Genomic DNA, 24,141 nt, shown 5'->3' with positions numbered 1-24,141 from the left:
TGTATACCTATAAAACGGAAAGTGATCATAATTTTCAGACTTCTATTGCGTCTCTAGTGTAGCAACGACTTTGCAAAACTCCGCATTGGTACGCTGTCTTATACGAATGCAGGAGTCGGATAGTACGAGAAATAACATCCGTCATCGTGAAACATGCATTTCATACTTGAGACCATATTGTTCATACTTGACATGAACGTAATTTTCATCAAAGCGGCCTTCAAGTAAGTGTGTAGGTTAGCGAGTAAAGATAATTATAAACAGCCATAGCAATTGCAACTTGGCGAGACCGAATAATGAAGTTCATATATCGATGTAAATCAGGGGTGGCCAACCTTTTCGGCCTAAGGGCCACATGAGATTTACGAACCATTGCGCGGGCCGCTATGGTCATGGTGGCCACTTGAATGTTGATGTCCGTTTTTAGTCGTCCGATAGGAGCGAACCGAATCAGGTAACGTTGAAAACAAGACTTACATCGCTACGCTTTAAAATTGATAACAATTATGTCATGAAAACTCTGTGTGGTGTGTGCAGTGCGCATTTATGTTCTGGTCGCGCAATGCGCGACATTTTTTCAAAGGTAATGAATGAATTCCATATATAAATATGTTACTTAATTGCATGGGGGGGGGGGGGGTCGCCTCTGTATACGATTGGGCTCATTTGGCAAGGACAGGATTATTCGGCGTTTAGACATACCTATATCGAAGGCTTAGGTGAACATGCTTCCATCACTTTGTGCAGATGTTTCATCGCCGACGATCTCGCTGCCAGCGCATAAGCGAAGTCGTTCAAGAGGGAGCTCCAATACTAAATGCAAGAAATCAAGTGACAATAAATCATGCAAACTGCTAAGAAAAAATTTGAAGTCAAATAAATCTGCTACGAAATATTCTGCTTTATAGTCATGGTCATATACAAAGATCCACGATAAATGTGACGGGCTCCTCGTTACGCCAATGCGTTGGAACTGATGTTTTAGTCATCATCAAATTTCGCGGTCAGGCTAATCAAATTTTGGTTGGCCTCGCAATTTTACCTGATGTTATAACTAATTTCGAGAATTACCTCGCTGGCCACACAAAACCATCTCGCGGGCCACATTTGGACCGCGGGCCACGGGTTGGCCGCCGCTGATCTAAATCTTTGATTCACAGAAGGTTTAACCTATTCTGCGACACGGATAGAACAATAGTCCAGGGTTCAAAAGGAGTTCCCTTACGGATTCGGGTTTCACATTATCATATTTCGCGGTCAGGCTAATCAAATTTTGGTTGGCCTCGCAATTTTACCTGATGTTATAACTAATTTCGAGAATTACCTCGCTGGCCACACAAAACCATCTCGCGGGCCACATTTGGACCGCGGGCCACGGGTTGGCCGCCGCTGATCTAAATCTTTGATTCACAGAAGGTTTAACCTATTCTGCGACACGGATAGAACAATAGTCCAGGGTTCAAAAGGAGTTCCCTTACGGATTCGGGTTTCACATTATCATATGTATGAGACTTACGTTCATGTATTTATAGATGGATATGGCCCAAAACTCGGAAATCAATCGCCGGAGAGGTTTGTCTGATAACTGGCGCCGCCAGAGGTATCGGACGCATGCTGGCGCTAGAGTTTGCGAAAAAGGAAGCCAATCTTGTGCTGTGGGATATCAATTCGAAAGGTTTGCCTGTAATCAACCAGTACTCTTGAGAGAAAGTCAGCAACGATTCGTAACTATTATGAAAAATAAATAATATTCGACAACTGCAGGCACTTGTTTGATACTGTTACCAATAAGCTTGTTCCTTAGAAGAGCCTTCTTGGGAAGCAAATTGCTATAAAGGTCGCAAGAGGAATCACGATATTCAATCCCGCAATCTGGTGGTGCATTTAACTGACGAAAATTTTAATAAAAACTGCACACAGGATTTACAAACTACCGATTTTGCTAGAATCTGAGCGAGCATACAATCGTTCTTGAACTGCTCCTTGTGAACACGTTCAAATTAGAACATTTGCTATAGTTTTCCAATGTTCAAGCACGAATTCTTTACATAATCTAGCACAGGGGTCGCCAACTCAAAACGGGTCGCGGGCCACTTTTCAAATTTCGCAGCGGCCGCGGGCCGCATGAACTCAATATCGGTATAAACTTAGGCAACCATTGTTTTGAAACTCTACGTCAGTACAACGCCGTGCTACTTAATTTAGGCAATGGGCATAGTGACCACAAAAGAAATAATATTTTATCAAAGGAATACAAATACAACAAAAAATCATTATCATTAATTTCATTTTATTTTGGAGTCTGAGCTGTGCACGACACTGGAAACGCTTTTCAGCGAATAAGGACTCAATATTGGGGCTAGCGAGAAACGTTACTTGCTGGAAGACCATCCCCACGTAAAGCTTGATCTTGTGGGGAAGTCTTAAGCCAGTAGTTCTTCAACAATTTTAGACACGCACCACTTGATACTGAAAACTTTCGCTCCCCCCTTATCGTCATATCACAAAATGCAACCAGAATGTTAGCAATCTTAACGGATAGTTTGATGGCATTAAAGGTTATGACTGTTGATATATACAAAATACACGGACCATACACAAAATTAAAATATGTTGTAAATCGCGCAGAGCGCGAAAAATTTTTCAGTTGACCGCAGGTCCGCGCCCTCTTCAGATGCTTTCACTCCCCACATAAGGGGCGCGCACCCCAGTGAACCACTGCTGTATGCCGTCTTATAGGCGTCCCGATCTTGGCAGTGTTTTGGCCATTGCACGTCTAGGCAATATGCCCAGCCCATTCATCTCAGCAGAATATTCTTCCTCGATGGAATGCTGTTGCCATCTCCAAAGCCGTTTTAGCTAGTGACGAATAGTGATGTTGGGCACATGAGAATAGCTTATTTCGAAACAACAACAACAACAATACTTGAAACTGCATTTTGAAATGGTTTTCTCAGCTTTCTTCTGAAATCTCAAATCACGTCGCGGGCCGCAAAATATGACCTCGCGGGCCGCATGCGGCCCGCGGGCCGCGTGTTGGAGACCCCTGATCTAGCAGCATTCACATCACAAATGGTATCTTGTGCCATACCTACAGCGCTAAAACGATGCTTGTTATTGTAATGCCAGTTTTTCGTGAAAAGTGAAAATGATGCTCAAGTTATCTTTTAGGGCTTGAAGAGACCGCTTTGCTTGTGAGTGAGTTTGGAGTGAAAGTATATTGCGACTGCGTTGACATTTCTAGCCGAGAAAACGTGTACAAGGCTGCAGACAAAGTCCGGCGTACTGTGGGCGACGTATCAATTCTAGTCAATAACGCAGGCAAGTTTTGAGTAGGCCTACACAATGCACGTAAGCGAAGTTACCAATCTTTGAAGCGATTTATGAATACGTTGAACATATCTGTTCCTAGGTATCGTGTACTCCAAAGATTTCTTCGAGCTCACTGACGAAGAAGTCATGAATACCTTTAATGTGAATACTCTATCTAACTTCTGGACGTGCAGGGCTTTTCTTCCTGCGATGATGGAGAAGGATCGCGGCCATGTTATATCCGTAGCCAGCACCCTTGGTAAGGTGGAATACTCGTAAAATCGTCTTAAGGTAGTACTGCGCTGGCATTGTTTTAAGATTTGTGGTACGGTCTATAAAAGGAATTGTTAAATATGCTTATCGGAAGCTTATAAAAATCAAATCGAAACAAATAATGATACACGAATACTCGATTCTTTACAGTAACACCCAGGCACTCGATTTTTCCAGCCCATCAACTCATGAGTTGCCAACAACTGCGCTAGCGCATAAGATTTGTCTACGTTGCGGTAAAAAAAGTACAGTTGAATCATTTCGAGGCCCTTGGAACTATTGCCGTATCCATTTCGGGTAGGCACAAAACACTAGCTTCACAAATTCTGGTGCCAGAAATTTATAAACACCACCCTCGAGTTGACTGATGCGGGCTTATACGAATGCGTACATGTAGCCATACGGTGTCATATAGGTGTAACTATTTTATGAAATTTTCGTGGTAGGATTTTTGGCAGCGCCGGGCGTGACAGACTACGTTTCCAGCAAGCACGCGGTTGTCGGATTTCACAATTCCTTGGCGTTCGATTTGATAAAACGGAGAAATTACGGCATAAAGACGACGTTGATATGTCCTCACCTAGTCAAAACCGAAATGTTTGAGTGAGTATCAAGAGTGGAGTGTACGTGGTATTGCTTTGATGAAATTTGTAAAAGCCGACTAAGCATGGATGAACGGAGTTGATATTTTGTAATCCGTGTCTGTTCCGGATTCAGCAGTCAAATCTCGTAAGTCAACTCTCAAAACTCATAAGTCATTGCCTCCCATTCTAAGTTCATAAGAGGCGATGGCAGAATGTCGCCTAAAAATCACATGCTGGAATAGCAAACCGATTTGCAAGTCGACCTAGCGAGCTATGGTTGCCTATTAACCTGTTTCTGGAAAATACGACTGTTGACATGCAACGTTCTTTCGAATTCTCTACTATAGTTGATGGCGATTACCCCTGACGAATGGCAGCCGAACATATTTGGGTATGTTCCAATAATATGAATAATCTATATAACATAGTTAGGTTTGGCAAAGGGTGTAAAACTTAAAATCATATCAACTTGAAGAAGTAGAGAGAGTAGATAAAATATATACTTGAAGGGCTTCGTTACTGACCACCTCTGATCTACACACAGTCACACATTCTCATGGGATGAGGGCATTACGAATCAGCCTGGCTGTGAATTCATAGATAGAAAATAGGGTAAGATATACGTCATAGGACGGGGTGTAAATGAGGCAAACGGTACTTTCACGTAGAAAATTGTGCTTCACACCCATTGGGTGAATGGGGTAAAATGGGCTATACCAATCTTTATTGAGATGTATCTAGTGGTGTAGTGGATTACGCAGGGCTGTGGAGTCGGTAAATTTTACCACCGACTCCGGCTCCGACTCCGACTCCACACATTTTCAATATACCGACTCCGACTCCGACTCCGACTCCTGAGTCTTCAAACGTACCGACTCCGACTCCGACTCCGACTCCTGGGTCTTCAAACGTACCGACTCCGACTCCGACTCCGACTCCAACATTATTACCAATTTACTTCGAAAATTACATGCCACATTGTCGGTTGAATGACTATCATACAACCAATAAACATATGCAAACATATGATTAACGTTGACATGCTAAATTCTTTCATTGTGGCACAGCTCGAATTATCCACTATGCAATTAACATGAAAGAAAGATTTGCTAAATATCCTTCCTTTTTCAAGTTTTTATAACATGGACTCTCTAATATCCTGAAATGTATTAATCATTCAAATATGGCAGATATCCAATCCTGTATAAGAAAAATGTAGATAAAAAATCCAAGTGTAGCTATGGTGTATGAGTCAGCAAATAATAAAGAGATTGAACTTACTAATTTTGTCATTGCACACTACCCTGATTACAAGCACACACACTCTTACTAATAGACATTGGTCATAAATGGAATTTAATAAAGTAGTCAAAGACCATAGCCTATGTCTAGTCTACATGTAGGCTACTTAATCAAGTATTCAAGGATTGGGACTTGAAGTCTTTCTTAATCATTTGTTCGACCCAAACAGCTAAGCTACACTACATATATTTTTAATTTTGTCAAGTGGGAAGCATCGTTTGGTCAAATTTACATCATTTTTACAATTTTACAAAACCAGCCGATGCATTTGCTTTGTGAGAGTATCATGGTATGATTCCAAAAATTGCATCAATTTTTACTGCATCGCGAAAACGCATCTTGCGATTTTCTTCCCCTCTGCAACTGAGTTGTAATTTGCAAGTAATGTCGAATTTTATCTATATCAGGGGTGGGCAACTTTTTCGGCGAAAGGGACACCTGAGATTTAAGAACCATTGCACGGGCAACTGGAATGCTTGATAACCTTTTTTTTAGTCGTCGATAGGAGCGAACCGAATTAGGTAACATTGCAAACAAGACTTACATTAATACGCTCTAAAATTGATAACAATATGTCATGCAACTGTGCAGTGCGCAATCTGGCCCTGGTCGCGCAAAGCGCGAAATGTTTTTGCAAGATAACGACTGAATTAGGTAGGCTATATCAATGAATATGTCGCTAACATACATTGGGGGTCGCATCTGTATACTACTGGGCTCATTTGGCAAGGACAGGATTATTCGACGTTTAGACATAGCAAAATCGACGGTATCAGTGAACATGCCTCTATCATTTTGTGCAAATGTTTTGTCGACGATCTTGCTGCGAGTGCACAAGCGAAGCCGCATGTTGGACGACACGTTATCTCCTAATTGCGAATATAGTTAGACTCAATTCTGTGAATAATATGTATTTATAATTTTCAGAAGGGGGCTCAAATACTGAATGCAAGAAATCTAGTGACAATGAATCATGCGAAGTACCGAGAAAAATTTCTAGTCAAATAAATCTGCTATGAAATATTCTACTTTATGGTCATATACGAAGATCCGGGATAAATGTGGCTGGCCCCTGGATACGTCAATGCGTCAGAACTGTTGTTTTAGTCATCATCAAATTTCGCGGTCATGCTAATCCAATTTTGGTTGGCCTTGTAATTGTAGCTGATGTTTTAAATAACCTTCTCGTGTGTCAAATTTGGCCTGCGTGCCACGGGCTGGCCGCACCTGATCTGTATGGTTATTAATAACAGTGATTGGTGGTACATAAAAATTATATGAAAGCAAATGTTTTCATGATAGAGAAGTTGGAGTCGAAGTCAGGGTCATTCTCACAAACTCCGACTCCGACTCCAGTCAGTATTTTCCCACCGACTCCGACTCCGACTCCGACTCCGACTCCAGCTATTATAGTTTTCACGACTCCGACTCCGACTCCGACTCCATCAAGCGAAAATTACCCCGACTCCGACTCCGACTCCACCGACTCCGACTCCACAGCCCTGGGATTACGTGAACCAACTTCATGGAATTCCTTGGTGTATTTGACTGATAGTCGCCCATTGGAAGGGTGTGAAAGCAGAATTTGGTACTTGAAAGCACGATGTACTGTACACCCTATACGCCAGTGGTTCTCAACCTTTTTGTCTTCGCTAACCCCTTTTGCATAATCACGGACCCCCACGAACCCCCTCAACTTTTAGTTCAAATTTAGCTCAATTATCGTGCAACCGTTACCTGTCATGTGCAAATATTACCCGAAGACTAGTAATAAATAGCAACCAAATGACTCTTCTTTAAAGTAACATCATGCTATATGTAGAAAAGGGATATAAAGACGCAGTCGTGTCTTCAAAACCCGCGCCTTCGATTTGATATACGGGTTCCGAAAATCCATTTACACAAAGATAAGTGGTGGCGAATGTAATATTACCGCATAACGCTTCCGACGACACCTTTGAGTATGATCGCAGCATATATGGCACCAAAATTGGCGAACATATTTTTAATAAAGATCCAGCCTTGTCATTTCTACGTTGCAGCTGACCTTGAAGCTATTTTTGAATAGTGGTTATGTATATATCACAGGAGAAATGGATTCCGTGGCGAGGTTTTTATCCCTTTCTTGGGCCATATTAGGAAAGGAACTTCAGGAATTTCAATTTCAAACGAGTGTTCACTAATTTGCTGAGACTGACAACTTGAAATCCAAAATGTTTTGCAAACCCATTTCGATGTCCCCCTGATTGACGTTACTACAAAACATCCCTATAAACGGCAATATGTTTGTATCTGTAATAGGCTATTGGGAATTGTACCATAAAAATCAGCCTGAACAGTAGGATATTTCATCGCAGACGGCCAAGTTGTGGATGTGAGTCCTGAAGCTTTAACAGTTATGAAGCGAAACTGACTCGCGATTTCCCTAATTTATAAATACAAATTGGGTTATCAATCATTCTGCAAAGTTGGAGGTTTCGCGAACCCTCGGTTGAGGTGGTCTACGAAAACTGAACCTATACTGGAGAAGTCAGAAGCGATCAAATATTTTACCGGATTTGTTAGCTACTGAACAGTATTTCGTTATTTGTGTATTTTAATTGGTGTGGTTTAAATCATTGTTACAAATACTACGTGCCTACACTACATGCATGCTTTCAATAGTCTATTTGTCCTTACGTTCCTTGGTACTCCATTTGTGCTAATTCTAGTTTGTCAAGCATCATTTGGATAAAATGTTGTGTTCGATTTACACCGCGGTATAGTTCTGAGGTACAATCTTAAAATAAAAAGTGTGTATTCACACTCTCGTACCACACGTGATATACGGGTGTGAATGTACACCCGTGGTACACAAAACCAGAACCAACCTCATACTTACACAACGGTATAAATCAAATACAATATGCTTACACGTAGCAAGGCATCACGTATAGGATTTATACCCGTGATATATAGTTCTGAGTTAGGTTCTGTTTTCCTGTAGGCTACCCCCGTAGGGTGTCAATACACATCCAGAGTGTGCTCTATGGTGCTAATCGACAAAAGTTTCGGTCCCTCGACAATTGCATTTATACCGTTAAAATTGAATTGCTTCACAGGTACTTTAATCGCTGCGTTATTTATTTAGTGATTTAGCTCCTCAACGATATCCGCCGCCACTGGACGCAGAATACTGCGTAGCAACCATAATGGACGCGGTGTTGTCGGACAAGCCACATTTGACCATGCCGAGGTTTATGTATTTTCTACACTGGCTGACCACGCTCCTTCCGCACGAAGCCATGGTCAGAGCACAATTTCACTACGGGACATTTGACTTAATGGAGGACGTCGGCGAAATAAAGAAGAAGAACTTTTAAAATCATCGAATTTTTCACGGATACGTGCTGTGCGTGATGGGAAATTATAGAGATCAAGCATATATATTGGCAGATTGGCCAGGCCATCCATGCTAAGAGCGAACAGCGTATTTTATCGAATTATTTACACCGTTATTGCGTTTGTGTTAATAATACACTCCTTACACTTCTTCCAAAATTCAGAAGAGAACTTATTGCCAATCTTCAGAAAATATAGTGACTGACAGTTAGAGCTGGCCACACTGATTCGAGTAATCGAGTCTGAACCGAGTGTTAATTCCTATGATTCGAGTTGAGCGGAGAGAAAGGATTTTTTCGAGTGCTAAAATTATTTGATCTCTCCCACTAAGAGTTAATTTACCAACGAAAACTATATAGTTTCCAAAACATTTTCCTTCGTGGAAGCCTTCAAAGCTCGATTGATCATATGGTAGCATACGAAAAATGTATTACACCGCTTACCCATCAGCATTGTCACCAGTTGTAATTAAACAGGTATGTCCAAAAAATCACCAAATTATATTTCATGTGATGTAAAGCAACTGGCATTATATTATTTATGGTATAGAATGAAAGGTACATATCTGAACTTTCTATTTGAGAGGATCGGGTACCGATTTCGAAATTTACGCATCGAACACTCCCAAACGTGAAGTATAAATATTCGTCGAATTCAATATAATAATCGTTGGATTATAATTTTCATTCGAACAAGTTACACACAATGTACCCATGCGATAAGACACAATGCGATGTAACGAACAGATAGGAGGATGTCGAACGACACGCATCAGTAGATCGATCCTTCACTCTAACATCCACCTGGGCCTAGAGTCACAGTTCTTTTCAATGTTGATCTTTTTAAAGCCGCGGCCCTTTCTACTAGTTATTTCCATTCCTTGTGAGTGCTTTCTTTCTTCTGGTCTTTTTTGTCGCCCAAACTGCGCTCATTACCACTCAATGATGCATATTTATTAAGAAGCTTCCTTCCTCCATACTGCATCGCAACAGATAAATAATAATGAATCTTAATTCGCAATAAGTTACAATGTAAAAGTTACAAAAGTCACAATGCAACACGAATGAAGGCGATTGGGCAGATCGCCAGCCATAATACACGAATCGTCATCAAGAATATACGTAAGAGCAATTTTGGAACAAGAAAATTGACAACTTTAAGTCTGCATTTCATATCACCAGATGTCGTAATAATAATAATAGTGATTCTATTTCGAGAGATGGTCAAAGTAGTCACCGTCGGTACTCAAGTATAAGTACATTTATGAGTAAGTAATGAAGTAAGTATTTTAGGCCTATCTAAAAAGTAATAGCTTTTTAAGTAGAAGTAGAAGTAGTCCAAAATCATAACTACTTAAGGAAGTTAGTACGAGTAGGCAAAATCTGCTTGAAGTAATACCTCATTAGTGACCGCCTCAGGATGAAAAGTGGATAGCGGAATGAAATTTCAACCGCGATGTAATATCACAGATCCATCGCTACCGAGTCAATAGAGATGACATAATTGTAGAAGTCTACAATTTTGATTTGAGGTACTTGAGGATCAGTGATGCATACCATGCCAAGTGCCGATGTGCCATAAAGGAGGGATCATTGCAAAGGAAGAAATAAACAGGCTTTTATAGTCATGCGTTAACCTTGGTAATATATGGGGTGAATCGAAATGTAACTAATTGACAGATATATCTATCACTGCTTTGGCATTATGAAAATAATTGATGTGTTTTCGTAAAAAACGAAAGTAGCCTATAGTGCCAACAGTAGAATAATACTAATCGTGTTAGTATTTTTACATGCACATTACCAATTACACATCAACTCCGAAAATAAATGCGTAAAAAGCAATCTCGCATCCATCCCACTGAATATCTATTGATCCTAAAAATAGAGACACCGCGTCGCAGTCAAATATCTTCGTGACTCTACCAGACACGTCGCAGTCAGCACCAACTGTGTACAATTTCCCGATATTGATTAGTCTTGCGTTGATCGATGGTAGGCTAGTTCACTCCAGATCGTTCTTAGAGTTTACAACGGCGTGACTACCTATTGATTCTAGTAACGATCAAGCGTTGTGCGTGGAGTCATGCCGAAAGAGGCGCGGCAGCACAGCCTATATTATCACACAGAGTTGGACAATTAGACAATTGTCATCTTTTCCAAATTAGATTAGAATTAGGGTTACTGAATTCGAAAAAACTTTGATATTAAATTAACTTCCTGATTCGAAAGGTATTCAGTTTATGTAAAATCAGAGCGCATTATCATAAGCACGATATTGGCAAATGTCTGCACACCGTTTCGTAGCCTACTATACAGTTCTCCTGCAGTATTTTCACGAAAACCACAAATTAGATTCGAATTAACGTTAGAGAATATAGAAACATTTCACAAATTAGATTAGAATAGAATTACCAGCATTCCACTCTAATCAGTCTATAATTAGACAACTCGAAATATCCAGCCGTCCAAGTCAGCCATCGCAGTAATTGATCCCACCTACCAGAGATGAGCGTGGATTAGGATTAGGATTTGAAAAAACCGGATTTGCGTAATTTTGTCGGATTTGGATTGGATTGGATTAGAAATTTTTTTCTGAATGGATTAGGATTTGGATTTACCGATTATCTGGGAGACTGATATGCCGTATGGCGAATGGTGACAAACTTTATTCAGATCGGTTATTAATGTACTTGAGATGTGCAGCCCTATGCTAAGTTATCCAAATCAAGAGAATTGTTGTTTGTGAAGGAAAAAATTCCAATTCCTCCCCTGCATAAATTAACATTTTTACTCAATTAGGATTAGGATTGGACATGGATTTGAATAAACAAAAGCTATGGATTCGGATTCGGATCAGGATCTGTGGTTCCGGATTTGGATTGGATTAGGACATAGAAATTTCAAATCCGCTCATCTCTGCCACCTACACCTACAGAATCGTCGTTTTTGTGTCCGTTTTTCATATTTTGGAAGCATATGTTCGCGGGATGATTCACTTGCTGCTACCTGTTCGTCAAGTTTCTGGTACATCTTAACTGGTTCACATTTTTGCAGTTCCGTAATGATCCGGGGTGCCCCACGATACGTTCCTCACCACAGTGATGGATGGCGCTTCTTTGCGCTTTGAGCCGCGAATCAACTTAATAGGCAGCGTCTTTGTATCCGACGCGTAACGCGTATCTCCATGTAAACTGGCCGGATTCCGTGGTGTATTAACGCCAGCTTTGGGGTACCTCGCTGAGCTACTACGACTACTATGACCGATTCTAGGGTTGACGATGTTCTTATTGGTCCGCGTGCGAGGCGTTTCTTCTGTTTTAGAAGCGCCGTCTCTTTTGCAACGCTGGCAACACCCGAACAACAAACATGACAATATAATCTTAGCCGCCTCCTTGCGAAATTTCCGCGATCCAGCGCAGTAAACGAAAAAAGGCGCTACGCTAGCGATGACGTAAAATATCATGAATATAGCGGACATGGTCGTTACCCAATTCTTTTTGTTGGCTGCTGTCGACTCCAGCTCAACAATGTCACTGTCAAGGGTACCGGTAATGTGTTCAACGAAAACACTGTTTTGTAAATCTACTCGGGATCTCGCTGAAGGCAGGGATGAGGTGTTTGTGAAACCCATACTCCGTGTGACTTGCTGGTCGTGTGAATAGAACGATCCCATCGCGAATAATATCATCACTGGTGCCGATAGTAGCGTGTAGAAAAGAAACGAGATCATGGCAACCTTTGCTTGGCGTATATTACCGAAGAATGCTTCAGCTTTCACTTCGATTATTTCGTCGTCGTTCGGTTCCGTGAGCGACATATCGTCGTTAGCCATTGATGGCAACGAAGGAAAGGAAACCATTGACTTTGTGAAAGGCTCGATCATCGATTCCGGCCTTGGCGGGGGCGGCAGCGATAAATTGTCCAGACTCACGGTTGATACACGAGACAGCGATACTGGTGGGGGTGGAATACTTGACATGGACGACTCCATGTCCGGCTCATCAATAGAAAGACCATCCGGATCCTGTCGGTTGAACCTCGTACTTCTCAAAACCCCCGGCGTTCTCACAGTGTCGGATCCCATGCGAAAGACGGGCTGAGACCGGCTCCCATTATCTCTGCTCTGCGCTTCCACGTATTTGAACAGATCTTTCGAATGCTGATAACCAGGTAAATACTTTGCGATGCTCGTCAAAGTGTGGCATTTTAGCAGCGAAGCTGATATCAAAATGATACAGGCGACTACTAGCAAACCGATGGTGAAGCAGTAGGTGTAAACGTTAGTAGGAAACCAGCCAGTACCGTACGATATTAGTCCATCAATGGAAGGTGCTCTACCTGACTGAACATTCAACAACATACCGTATGACTCAAATTGACCACCGAACACTGCCACCGCAATGGTCGCAATGACTCCAGAGACCAACGGCACAAGAAGTGTCATCACCAAATCGAGAAAGGTGTATGAATTCTGAAACGTATCCAGGAACGTGTCTTGCATCTTCCCGATTTTTATCTGATCCCGCTTCGGTATTACGTCCGGATCGGTCCTCAAATTTCTCGTTCGACTTCTTGTGCTGCCGCGAAATGAATTCCCTTGCTGCTCTTCGTTACCAGTTGTGATGTATTTATCAGGATGAATCGTCCTAATCTCACGATATCTTTCAGTCATCATGAGCAGCAGAATACAATACGACGCTACAAGGGTAGCGTGAAACAAAGCAGAAATCGTAAGATTGTAACCGGTCATCGTTTCCAGTGTATCGCCGTGTGATAGCACAGAGTTTGGGAACGGAAGAGAATATGCGACTCCGGTAGAAGCTAGGATTACAGGAAGTAGTATGACCGTTGTAAGTAACCCGTTGAACGCGAAGGCCATACGTAGTCGTTCTTGAGTCTGCAAGGCAAAAACATTATCGTAGGTATAGTAGCTTGAGATGAGTGATTGTCTCCGCGGTTTTGCATTACAATTAGACCAAGAGCCGACGACCAAAGGAAATCACCGGAAAAATTCTTACTAGAATGCATGTGTGACAAAACAAAATTGATTATAACATTAGAAAATATGAAACTGGATTTTTTCAATGCTAATTCGCCCTCAAAAGCTCCACGGGAGGCAAATATGCTGATGTAGGCTACTTATTTGTGTGGAGAAACATTTATAACATGCGGCGAGTTGACAGTGCAATAGTACATCAGCTCATAGAGCAGTGGTCGGGAACCTATGGCTCGCGAGCCATATATGACTCTTTTGGGCATAAGATATGGCTCTTTGCCAAATATTTATTTTTGTACTGAATTGATCAATATCGCAGCGACTTGTTGCTAAATTTTCATCACGGCCAAAATAACTATTCTCGTGGCAGTATAAACATGTATTTGAGAGGTAAAGACAATGCCGTCTTCGGGTTTAGGGGCTCGGACCCCCTCTCTTCAAAATCATCAAATATAACTTACTGTCACGCCGGCGGCCAATATCACTCGCAAATTCCATGCGCCGGTATTGTTTGTAATATACTGGAGCCGAATCTTGGCACTTGTTAATTGGCACGCTAATGATTAGTTCTCTGATTGCGCCGTTTATTTAGTTGCCTGACATAACGACTTCGTGCTGTTAAGATGTCTCTTCTGTAATAAACGTTTATCGTGTGGCGACATCGTTTCGTGGTGCAACAGGGAGTACAGGCTCTGTATCCTGGCGTGGTGGCAGCGATGAGATTCGAACCCACCCCATCGAAATGACTACTGACTCAAACCTCCTGGCGATGTATCCGAATCGAAATCATGAATTGTGCGATGCGTTGAGTCGAAGAGCACAGCAGATATGGCGCCGCCCATTTCAAAACGCAGTTTTCAAATACACATTGTCTTCCTGATCTACGGCACAAAATGAACTGCTGTGGATGTGACATTCACAATTACAAACTCGAATCACAAACAACGCCATAGCTATCCACGTTCCGTTTTCTCCACGTTCTGTGTAGTATAAAATTTATGCGTGTAGCGCAACGTTATGTTACCGCCGAATACTTTGAGAATGGAGAAGTAGATAAGTATTTAAAGCGGAGATAATAAAGTTGGATTAGCAATTAAAGTCAATTATCGCCTTCGTCAGGATATAGCAACCCAGGATTAAGGAAACCGGTTGATCGCAGCGCATAAAGTTAGTGTTAATCTCTTGATTTATCAAACCGAAACAAACTATAGATAACTTGTTATCGATAAAAACTGCTTACCATTCCTACGCACAAATATTTCCGATAATGACCGTGCCAATGGTATCCTAGGTAATAGCTTCAGTAATTATGTACCCGCCATTGCAGAGCGATAGCAATATTCTATAATCCATTTCTTAGCTGTACCGAACGAATTGGACACGTCCTTAATTTCGCGATGATGATAATTCGACATATCACAGTGGCAGTGTCGCTATCAGCAGGCTGCTGTTGTTGAAAATGATGATTTTCATGTTACATGAGACATATAGCTGTTTCATTCAACAAATTGACAACTGATGGCCTTTAACTAACGCGTTTTCGCATTATGATGTAACAGATAACGCCACTTGATTGAAAACTCGGGACACCTCGACTAACCATCGGGCGTAACCTTTTCATCTTGATGAATCGCGATTAGCAGTATTCAATCACACGATTAGCATTCTCCCGGATCAGCTGACTTTATTATCTACGCCCTTGGATTTTCGGAATCAGTGTGACAGTCACATTCGATTAATATCAGTTGTAATAAATTCTAAGCTACTTATACAAGGAATTGCGTTGTCCTTGGTGGAGGCTTGGCCCGTCTGCCTCTTACCTCTCGTTTCGAGCTTTATTTTCGAACAATAAATATCAGTTTTTACAGAGAAAATGTGGCGCACACGAGGAATCCCATGCAGTGAGTTCGAATTAATGCTACGATGACGTCACGAAATTCCAATTGTGACGTAACAGTTGATTGGCATGTATGGCTCTTTGAGAGTTGAGATGGAAAAAATAGGGCCAATATGGCTCTTCGGGCAAAAAAGGTTCCCGACCACTGTCATAGAGGCTACTGTACCTGAGTGGTTCCATGTATCGCTCAATATTAGCTCAAACATAAATGGCTTGATATTGAAATCGACAGCATAAACACAAGAAGATGGACAATATTCCTGGTATACAACGATAGTTTGGATTCAACACTATAGGTAGACTTGTAGAGCAATGTCAATGCACCACAATAAACCAGATGTTACTATGATGCATGATTCTGCAGAAAGAGTGGAGGCCTATAAGTGGGTCGCTATAAATTCATGCAACAGGGGTTATGCATATGAATGTGTCATCTGATTACAAATGATATATGTCCCCGTCGCATAGGCCTATATGTTATGATTCACGTGCTAGTTAAATCTTCATGTTATTGGTTGCCAAAACGTGTGATTTAGAAACTTTGTATCATCCCTTATGGAAAGCACATCGATTAATTTGATACGCTACTTCAATTTGGATTAATCGCCAAGTTGATCGATACGGTCATATTTGTCCGTCACGAATTGGTATGGTGAGAAATACGGTCTGTTAGCTCAGATTATTATTATTCTCAACAGTTCAAAACACCACAAGATTGCGATATAATGAAAAAATAAGAGAGTATTGAAACAACTTCGAATAGTCTTTCAAACATCTACTACTTTGGCCCTAGAACAATGGTTTCCAAGAATCCCAACGAGGGTGATACCGCTCCCAGTGGGCGATTTTGACAAACAGGTTGGTGAAAATAACGAAGGGAGGAGTTGGGGGGGAGAGAAACCGTACGAATGAGGCGATAGGAGGCGAAAATGTTATAACGGCTATATTTAACTAATCGGCAAGAAATGCACATGAAAAACGGGTGGTTCTGGATCGTTCTCGAAAGATGACTAAAAAGAAGGTACACTGCCACCGATTATTTAAACGCGGCTATCGGACTTTCGGGAGTCATGCCGAAAAACTGACTTTTTTCATATTCAATTCACCTGCGATCAGAGTTTAGTTATATAAAATTTCATGTTTCTATGTCCTCTTTTTCGGCTCTGAAAATCTGGAGGAGGGATATGGGATGGGGAGGGGGGGGGGTGAGAAAATTTGAATCGAGCTTAATAAAGGGGCGATGAGTCGAGAATGAATAGGAACTACTGACCAAAAAAAGCCATGTGAACTGAATTAAAAGCAACAGGAAAGATCATGAAAAGAACCAGTCACGAAAATGAAGTGGCATGTTTCGGTGGGAGAAATATATGTCACATCGTGATCAAGTAATCTGAGCGCAGACAATTATGCATAGCAGTAGAGTCTGCTTGTATTTTGAATTGAATGTGGCCGTGCAGACATGATAGCTGTAAAACTACAGCAGTTTCGTAAATTAACTAGTGATGGTATGAATTTGTTAAAATAAATGTTGATGGTCTATCTTGATACATCTATGAGCTTACCGTCATTGATAATGCGTAGTCGGCTGCTTCTTTCATAATCCGAAGGTCAAGTTTTCTACGCTTTTCAATCTTTCTGGCCGAGGAAGCCGCCTTGCGTTGTAAAATATCACCTCGTAAACTTGAATAAGCCATCATAGTTGCTAAATGAATAGCAAAGCACACCACTGCTAAAATGCAGGTCACAGACGCTGCAGCGACATTGGATGATCGACATCGACTTGGTAGTAGAGCCCACAATGATTTTCCTTCTTTTTCATGAGTCGAGATGTTCACCCATGCCGAAAACGGAGCACAAAACGGCACCTGATGAATTATCTCGGAATAGTGTCGATTCGTAGTTATTTCCATACCGCAAACTTGATAGTAAAACAACTTTGATAACACCGTTCGTTTATTTGCAGAAGCCACGCCGCAATAAGCTAACCGCTAATCAAATCAGGCACGAAATGTTGACAGAGCACAACATCGTCATGCATGTCGGATCAATTTGTCCAGAATGTCTGATACCGGCTATATTTAACTGAAGATTTCACGAATTTGACATGTTCTAAAACTATTGATAATTCTAAAATATCTACAGTGATATCTGGAATTGTAAACTAATCGCGAGGGCTACACGATAGCAAACAAGAGCAAAGTAGCATAAAGATGCAACAGACTGACCGGAACTGTATTCGTCGCGTAGGCTGCGTGATGCGATATTAGGAGCGTATAAAATCAAAGAACAAGCGAATCAAATAAGCCATTTCCAAATCCCAACTCAGTGTAGTAGTATTTCAATCGCATTTCGCAGAACCGTAGCGAACCTAGCAAACGACAAATCAACAAAGGATGACATCTTTCCTACACACCAAAAAGCAACTTTAATGCCGCAACGTAACTGAAATTGCCTGCGATTGATGCATCCCGTTCACTTGATTACAGACAGACGTTGCAGTGGGACTGGAATGGCGGAAAGGTGGAACTCTGTGTTGATAACTGGTTGTTACAAACTACGAACGGACAGACTACTGACCCTCCATTAGCTGAAATGTATTTCATATTCATTATTTGTTCTTGACATTTGAAATTACAGTATACTATATTAGAAAACAATGAAATTAGCACATCCAGAAGCCTTTCTACTGGACCAGTGCCGCATCAGAATTCAAATATTCGAACCGGATGTTCGAATGATTCGCAAAGGCATGATTTCATTCGATCGGATTGAAACTGATTTGAATTCCCCGCGCGAGGGCTTTTTGAGTGGTGCGCGGTGTGGCACCAGATTCACAACGAAGACCTAGGAACTGAGGAGATTGGCTAACTAGGCTAACAGACTGATTTATCAATATAGAACGCCGGATGAATTTTAATCATGGCGAAACGAAAGTATAGTTCAGAGTACATAAAGTATGGAGTCATTGCAATCGAAGATGGGAGATAATGTTTGTCTATATGTTTTGTATGAAAACCTTTTTTAACACAGTTATAAAGTCCATCCAGCGGCACTTTGATTCCAACGACAATTGAGATCCCGTGTCGACATTGGGCTGGGAGCATTGATCATGGGTTATCGGCGCTGCTGGCCATTAATCGGAAGACACGGAATCGTCAAATTGTGCCTGGACATGATCTCCGATGTCCATTGAGTTGCTGTTTTTTTTGTGGAATTCACGGTGCTTGTCGATTGCTATGGTCATTTACACCACGTCAATTATCATCATTGTTATTCCATAGCTACCGACTTGTAGCACGGCCCACTTCTAGGCTTTTATAAGACACTGTTTTCACGGATGAGATGGCGCAGGTGAGCCTAGGCAAACCTCCAACACTTGGGTAGGAATTTTGAAGTTGACCCCGGTCGGACTCGAACCCGCAATCCATTGGTGTAGCAGCTGTGGATAATACCACTACGCTATCCCGCCAGCTCTACCGTGTGTCCATTGAGTAATGTTATGCCCGGGACCGTAACAGCACTTCGTCAGCCTCCCAAAACGTCGGTATTGGGCCCCTCATAGGGTGATAAAGCAAAGCGAAGCCCCCAGAATCCCCAACGGGTTATTAGCTTTTGCCGCGACGTATCACCGACATTTGCTGTACTCGTCAGCGAGGCGGCTTATTTTGCCTAACGTGGTAAGCGTGAAATTTTTCAACAATTCATGATTGAATCGGTCAAAATGATCGGAAATTGCATATATGTGGCTATCAATCCTGTCTGCTCACGTAATCAGATTTTCCGCTAGAGCTGAATGAAGTGTCTTGGAAACTGTGGGGCCGTAAATATGATAATTATAAACATATTCAGGCGAACGGACCCGTTGGTATAATGACTTCATTAGATTATGTTATTTTGTGACCTCCTGCCTGTTATAACAAAATACATTGAAATCGCCCAAACGTACTAAACTACAAAAGACTCACACGATTTCAAATTGGTATTTCTTCACTGGCAATTAAATTTTCCCCGCGGATAGGCATTTGTATTGTGGGCTTCAGATTGCCAGGACAGGAACATTCGGCGCCATCCATTTAGGCGCCTATTGACAATTAAGGTATATGCATATCTCGTTGGATCAATTACAATTACAATTACAATTACTTTCATGCATGTTTCAATTACATTACAATTACAATTACAATTACTCCTTGCATGCTTCAATTACATTACAATTGCAATTACAATTGCTTCTGTTGAACATGTAATTGAATAATCATAAATTCAACCGTGCTCCTTGACAACCGCAGCGTCGTAATTAACAACAATTCAAGTATTCATGTTTCATTCATGATACGCAAATACCCGTTAATAAAAAGAAAAAACGTTTTCGAACTATTCCAGTATGCAGTATGTCGTTGAAAAAAGTATTATAATATATGCACGTGTTAGATTTGCGTATATAGTATATAATTAAAGAAATAATATTATTTTTATCGAGGGACGTAGGAATTAGGATGAGGAGTAAAAACAAAACCGTGCTTTGTCAGATAAGACGTTATATAATATCCAGTGGTCTGGTTAGTTAGCCAGACGAAGTAACGATGCAGCATCGTGATCTGAAATCGTATTGTAGATTGCCAACCCACGGATAGATGCGCAAGATGTGAGTCACGGATGAATGCACCGACAAACGTACTGCAGAGTCAGCTAAAAGCAGCAAACTTTGTAGTCCTAGAGCTGGCGACCCAAGCGTCCAAATTTGATGCATCTGGTCTTTATCGTAAGCTATTGATGCACTAATTCCGAAAATACAAATTAAAATCTCGTCAGGGCAATGTAACTGCTCCAAAATAGCCGTTTAAGGCCGACTGTTCTGAAAAGTGAGAGCACCGCAGCAGCATGACCACAACAATGACCAATTACGCCCAGCGATTGTTCAGAACAATGCCGATTCCCAGACTTTCACGACTATTTTGGGATGGTACCATGGCCTGGAAATATACTTTTATCGCGGAATCAGTGCAACACTAGCTTTCGATTAGGACCATACATATCAAATTTTGACGCTTGGATCGCCAGCTATGGGACTATCAATTCTGCTGCTTTTAGCCGGCTCAGCAGTTCGCTTCTCGGCGTATTCAATCGTGAGTCACGTGCTGCGAATCCATCCGTTGGTTAGTAATCTAATAATTGTATACAATGGCAGCCGAGGCCAGCATAGCGGTAAAAATAAAAAACTTCACCCGCAAGGGCGCAGTCAAGGGCTTCCGCGAATTGATCCACCAAATTCCTTGTCGACATTTAAAGAGAATGCATTATATGTCAATTATTTTATGTTGTGCTTGTCAGGCCTCAATAGCAATTTAATGTAATTGAAATTGTAATTGAGCAAAATTTTTGTCAAATTACAATTACAATTACAATTACACAAAATAAAAATGCTTCAATTACAATTACATTACAATTACATTGAAAAATGTAATTAATTACATTCAGCTCGATTACTAATTACAATTGATCCAACTCTGATGTATATTATATATCTTTCGCTTTGACACCTGATGAAGGAGCTGCGCTCCGAAAGCTCATGCAACTAATAAAGTTATATTCATTCGCAAGTGGACGTCAAATAGAGTGTGAAAGCTACCAAGATCTTACGTTTATATATATCGTCTGCTATCGGCGCAACAAAGTATATATATCAAAGTTTTCGGTCAGCATAAGGGCAGTCGGTTTCGGCCCAGGTTTTCTCGCCGGCGATCGTTACGGCGCATTTCTTAGTATCGCATGTTACATGGCCAAAAACTGTATATGTCTTCGTACGTCGTGGCGCGGTAATGGCCGACGCCCAAACGTACTAAACTAAAAGACGTGGACGATTTCAAATTGGTATTTCGTTACTGGTGAATAATGTTCCCTGCGGAATGGCATTGGTCTTGTGGGGCTCAGATCACCAGGTCAGGAACATTCGGCGCCAGCTGTTTAGGCGCCTATGGACAATTAAACATATATATATTGTATAGTATACATATCGAAGTTTTCGGTCAGCACAAGGGCAGTCCTTTTCGGCCAAGGTCTTATAGCTGCTGGTCGTTCTGGCACACTTCCCGGAGTCGCATGTTACATGGCCTATAAGTTCATATGTCTTGGTAAGTCATGGTACGTAATGACCGACGCCGAAGTGCCCATTTTTATAAATCATGCGTATTTTTTGATGGAGGAAGGGTACCCAATAATCAAGAAATTTGACAACATTAAATCGCGCGCAGCGCGAAAAAAATTTGAAAAAGTTTTTTAAATTTCCAAAACGTTCTCTATGATTTACGTTAATTCACAAAATCATTTTGCCCCCCTTCGAGCTTGCTCCCCCAATTGGGGGTTTGGGGTGCGGCAGTTACGGTCCTGGTTATACCCCATATGGACAAGGTGACTCGGAAGAACCAGTTGTATTTATCACATTCTTGCTAGACATTGGTGTTTTGGAAACACTGCTTTACATTCTGAACCATGATATATTGTCTGGATGCACACTTTTACGGAGGCAACGCGATTGGCCTTATATTTGAATAGCCTGATTTGATCTGATTGTCATGGTTTTATTCGATCGAATCAGAAATGATACGACTTCTCCATGGTATATCCCTAATCCATGGAATATGAATATCAGATCACGAAATATCTGAGAACTGTTATATGTGGTATTGCAGTATTGCAGTATGTAGTATTGCAGAGAACGGTGGTATAAACAGATTGGCGCGGATAAACAATTTTATTTCGCACGGATTCCGTCATTGTACGCGCTGTAGGCCTACTAACCCTGGAGATAACGTGGCTAAGAAACGACTCATTGGCGATGCTGATGCTCGTCCATGACCAGGGAAGAGCTCTAATTGCTCACATGTAATTACCCCTAACTGAACAATCATTTTGAATACCTTTCACTTTAGCATTACATAATATAATCATCATTATATACGAGCTAAAATATACAGCGATGTTATTACGACTCACGTCATAAATTGCTTCAGTGGCAAACCGAAAGTGTCGGGCTTAATTCGTTAAAATAGAAAGCTATGCGAAACATGAAGCAATCGCGAATATAGCAAATTCATATAATAGCTACCATAGGCTAATTGTTTATGCAAGATAAAACAAATTACAATGTCAGAACTCGGAAAAAAACATCATATTTCAAGTAAAGTGTCAGAAGAATATAAACTTATAAATTTAACATGAAATTATTAGATTTTGTGGTATGAAGGGAATTATTTCTTCAAAGTAAATCTTCCGATCCGGAAGCGTTAAGTGGTCTTATTTCAAATTACAACTTTCGTTATTACACATACCGTGACACACCCATGGATCACACGAGCGCCGTATTGCGGATTTGTAATCAAAATCTTTTAAAGCGCAGGCGTGCACCAAACGTAGAAGATATATTCCTGAAAACGTCTGGTACCAGGCACCGTAACAGTACAGTGTGCTGCAGTGTTTTTCGACCGGGTGTATTATTATTACCAGGGTGTGGTATTTTGATAAGGTCTATCAGGGTGTGCCAGATACCGCGACACAATACGCATATGACTATCTCCATTTATAGGCAGGCTCATGCTTCAGTCTCTTCAGACCGAGTTGGCTGGATGTACTGATAAAACGTTTGTCTTGTAAGTTATCACATTATATTAGTGATGTCATATTCAAATATTTCTCCTGGTATAATTAAACCCAATGGTTCTTAACCTAGGCGCTAGCGCCCCCCCCCAAGGGGATATTTCGATTGGTCCGTGGACATATGAGCAATTGAGCATGCGACATAATAGCAGGCAACACTTCGGCATTCGACAATTGTGCATGCGACAGATGAGCATGTGGAATAAATAACATGTTACAGCTACAGTTAGTTTAGGACAGAGGAGGGCAATCCTTTTGCTAATCACGGCCGCATTTCGATTACTTATGTACAGGCCGTGTTATTTTTGGCATTTCAGGAGCCAGATGCCAAAACTGCCAAAAATAAAAATTTGAAAATGCCAAAAATAAGCAATTTTTGGCATATGCCAAAAATAACACGGCCTGCCAAATAGTGTATTTCGTTCATGGTGGTGAGTTAACAGGACCGCGATACAAGCGAGAAGAGCGTTCGTGAAAGGCAGGTTTCTTAATCTGGGTCCAACCCCTCCCATTAGGGGTGAAATCATACGGTCCTAAATGGTGTGGGCACAGCGAGATTGAACGGCTGACTGCATTTGGTTTACGTCATAGGCCTACTTTCCATTTTTCCAAAGGAACTTTTACGACCATTTTTGACCGACTTGACGAGCGCTAAATTTTATAAAACGGGTATCAATTAGAAGCTGCCGCAGTACTGATTATTAAAATATAAATTATATTCTGCTCATGGAACTGGAGCCC

At 41.3% G+C, this 24,141-nt stretch overlaps 2 protein-coding genes across 3 annotated transcripts; one reads left to right on the top strand and one right to left on the bottom strand.

Annotated features, from left to right (window-relative positions):
- On the top strand, positions 1 to 9,478 carry LOC145449829 (estradiol 17-beta-dehydrogenase 11-like). Of its 2 annotated transcripts, none has more exons than XM_080328268.1 (6): positions 1 to 224; positions 1,533 to 1,675; positions 3,172 to 3,321; positions 3,413 to 3,571; positions 4,032 to 4,188; positions 8,573 to 8,744. In XM_080328268.1, exons 1-6 carry the CDS (start codon positions 154 to 156, stop codon positions 8,607 to 8,609), a joined length of 717 nt encoding a protein of 238 aa, XP_080184394.1. In that variant the 5' UTR covers positions 1 to 153; the 3' UTR covers positions 8,610 to 8,744. The 2 variants fall into 2 exon arrangements, with proteins under 2 accessions (XP_080184394.1, XP_080184393.1); XM_080328267.1 differs by having other exon boundaries at positions 3 to 224; positions 8,602 to 9,478.
- Positions 9,479 to 10,272: 794 nt separating this feature from the next.
- On the bottom strand, positions 10,273 to 17,834 carry LOC145449811 (uncharacterized). The gene is made up of 2 exons (XM_080328244.1): positions 17,310 to 17,834; positions 10,273 to 13,751 (listed from the first exon to the last, which is right to left on the bottom strand). Exons 1-2 carry the CDS (start codon positions 17,655 to 17,657, stop codon positions 11,895 to 11,897), a joined length of 2,205 nt encoding a protein of 734 aa, XP_080184370.1. The 5' UTR covers positions 17,658 to 17,834; the 3' UTR covers positions 10,273 to 11,894.
- Between the last annotated feature and the right edge of the window lie 6,307 nt (positions 17,835 to 24,141).

This window comes from Botryllus schlosseri, chromosome 11 (assembly GCF_051294905.1).
Source record: "Botryllus schlosseri isolate E-star chromosome 11, Bs_hap1, whole genome shotgun sequence".
Taxonomy (NCBI): domain Eukaryota; kingdom Metazoa; phylum Chordata; class Ascidiacea; order Stolidobranchia; family Styelidae; genus Botryllus; species Botryllus schlosseri.
The sequence above is the reverse complement of the archived record's forward strand: the minus strand, read 5'-3'. Positions and strand labels throughout refer to the sequence as shown.

Excerpts from the sequence above, each read along its gene's own strand:
- LOC145449811 (XM_080328244.1), bottom strand. The coding sequence starts at position 17,657 with ATGGAAATAACTACGAATCGACACTATTCCGAGATAATTCATCAGGTG. Across the intron at positions 13,752-17,309 it reads ACTACGCATTATCAATGACG|ACTCAAGAACGACTACGTAT; the intron begins GTAAGCTCATAG and ends TTTGCCTTGCAG.
- LOC145449829 (XM_080328267.1), top strand. The coding sequence starts at position 154 with ATGCATTTCATACTTGAGACCATATTGTTCATACTTGACATGAACGTA. Across the intron at positions 3,572-4,031 it reads ATCCGTAGCCAGCACCCTTG|GATTTTTGGCAGCGCCGGGC; the intron begins GTAAGGTGGAAT and ends TTTTCGTGGTAG. Across the intron at positions 4,189-8,601 it reads GTCAAAACCGAAATGTTTGA|TGATTTAGCTCCTCAACGAT; the intron begins GTGAGTATCAAG and ends TTATTTATTTAG.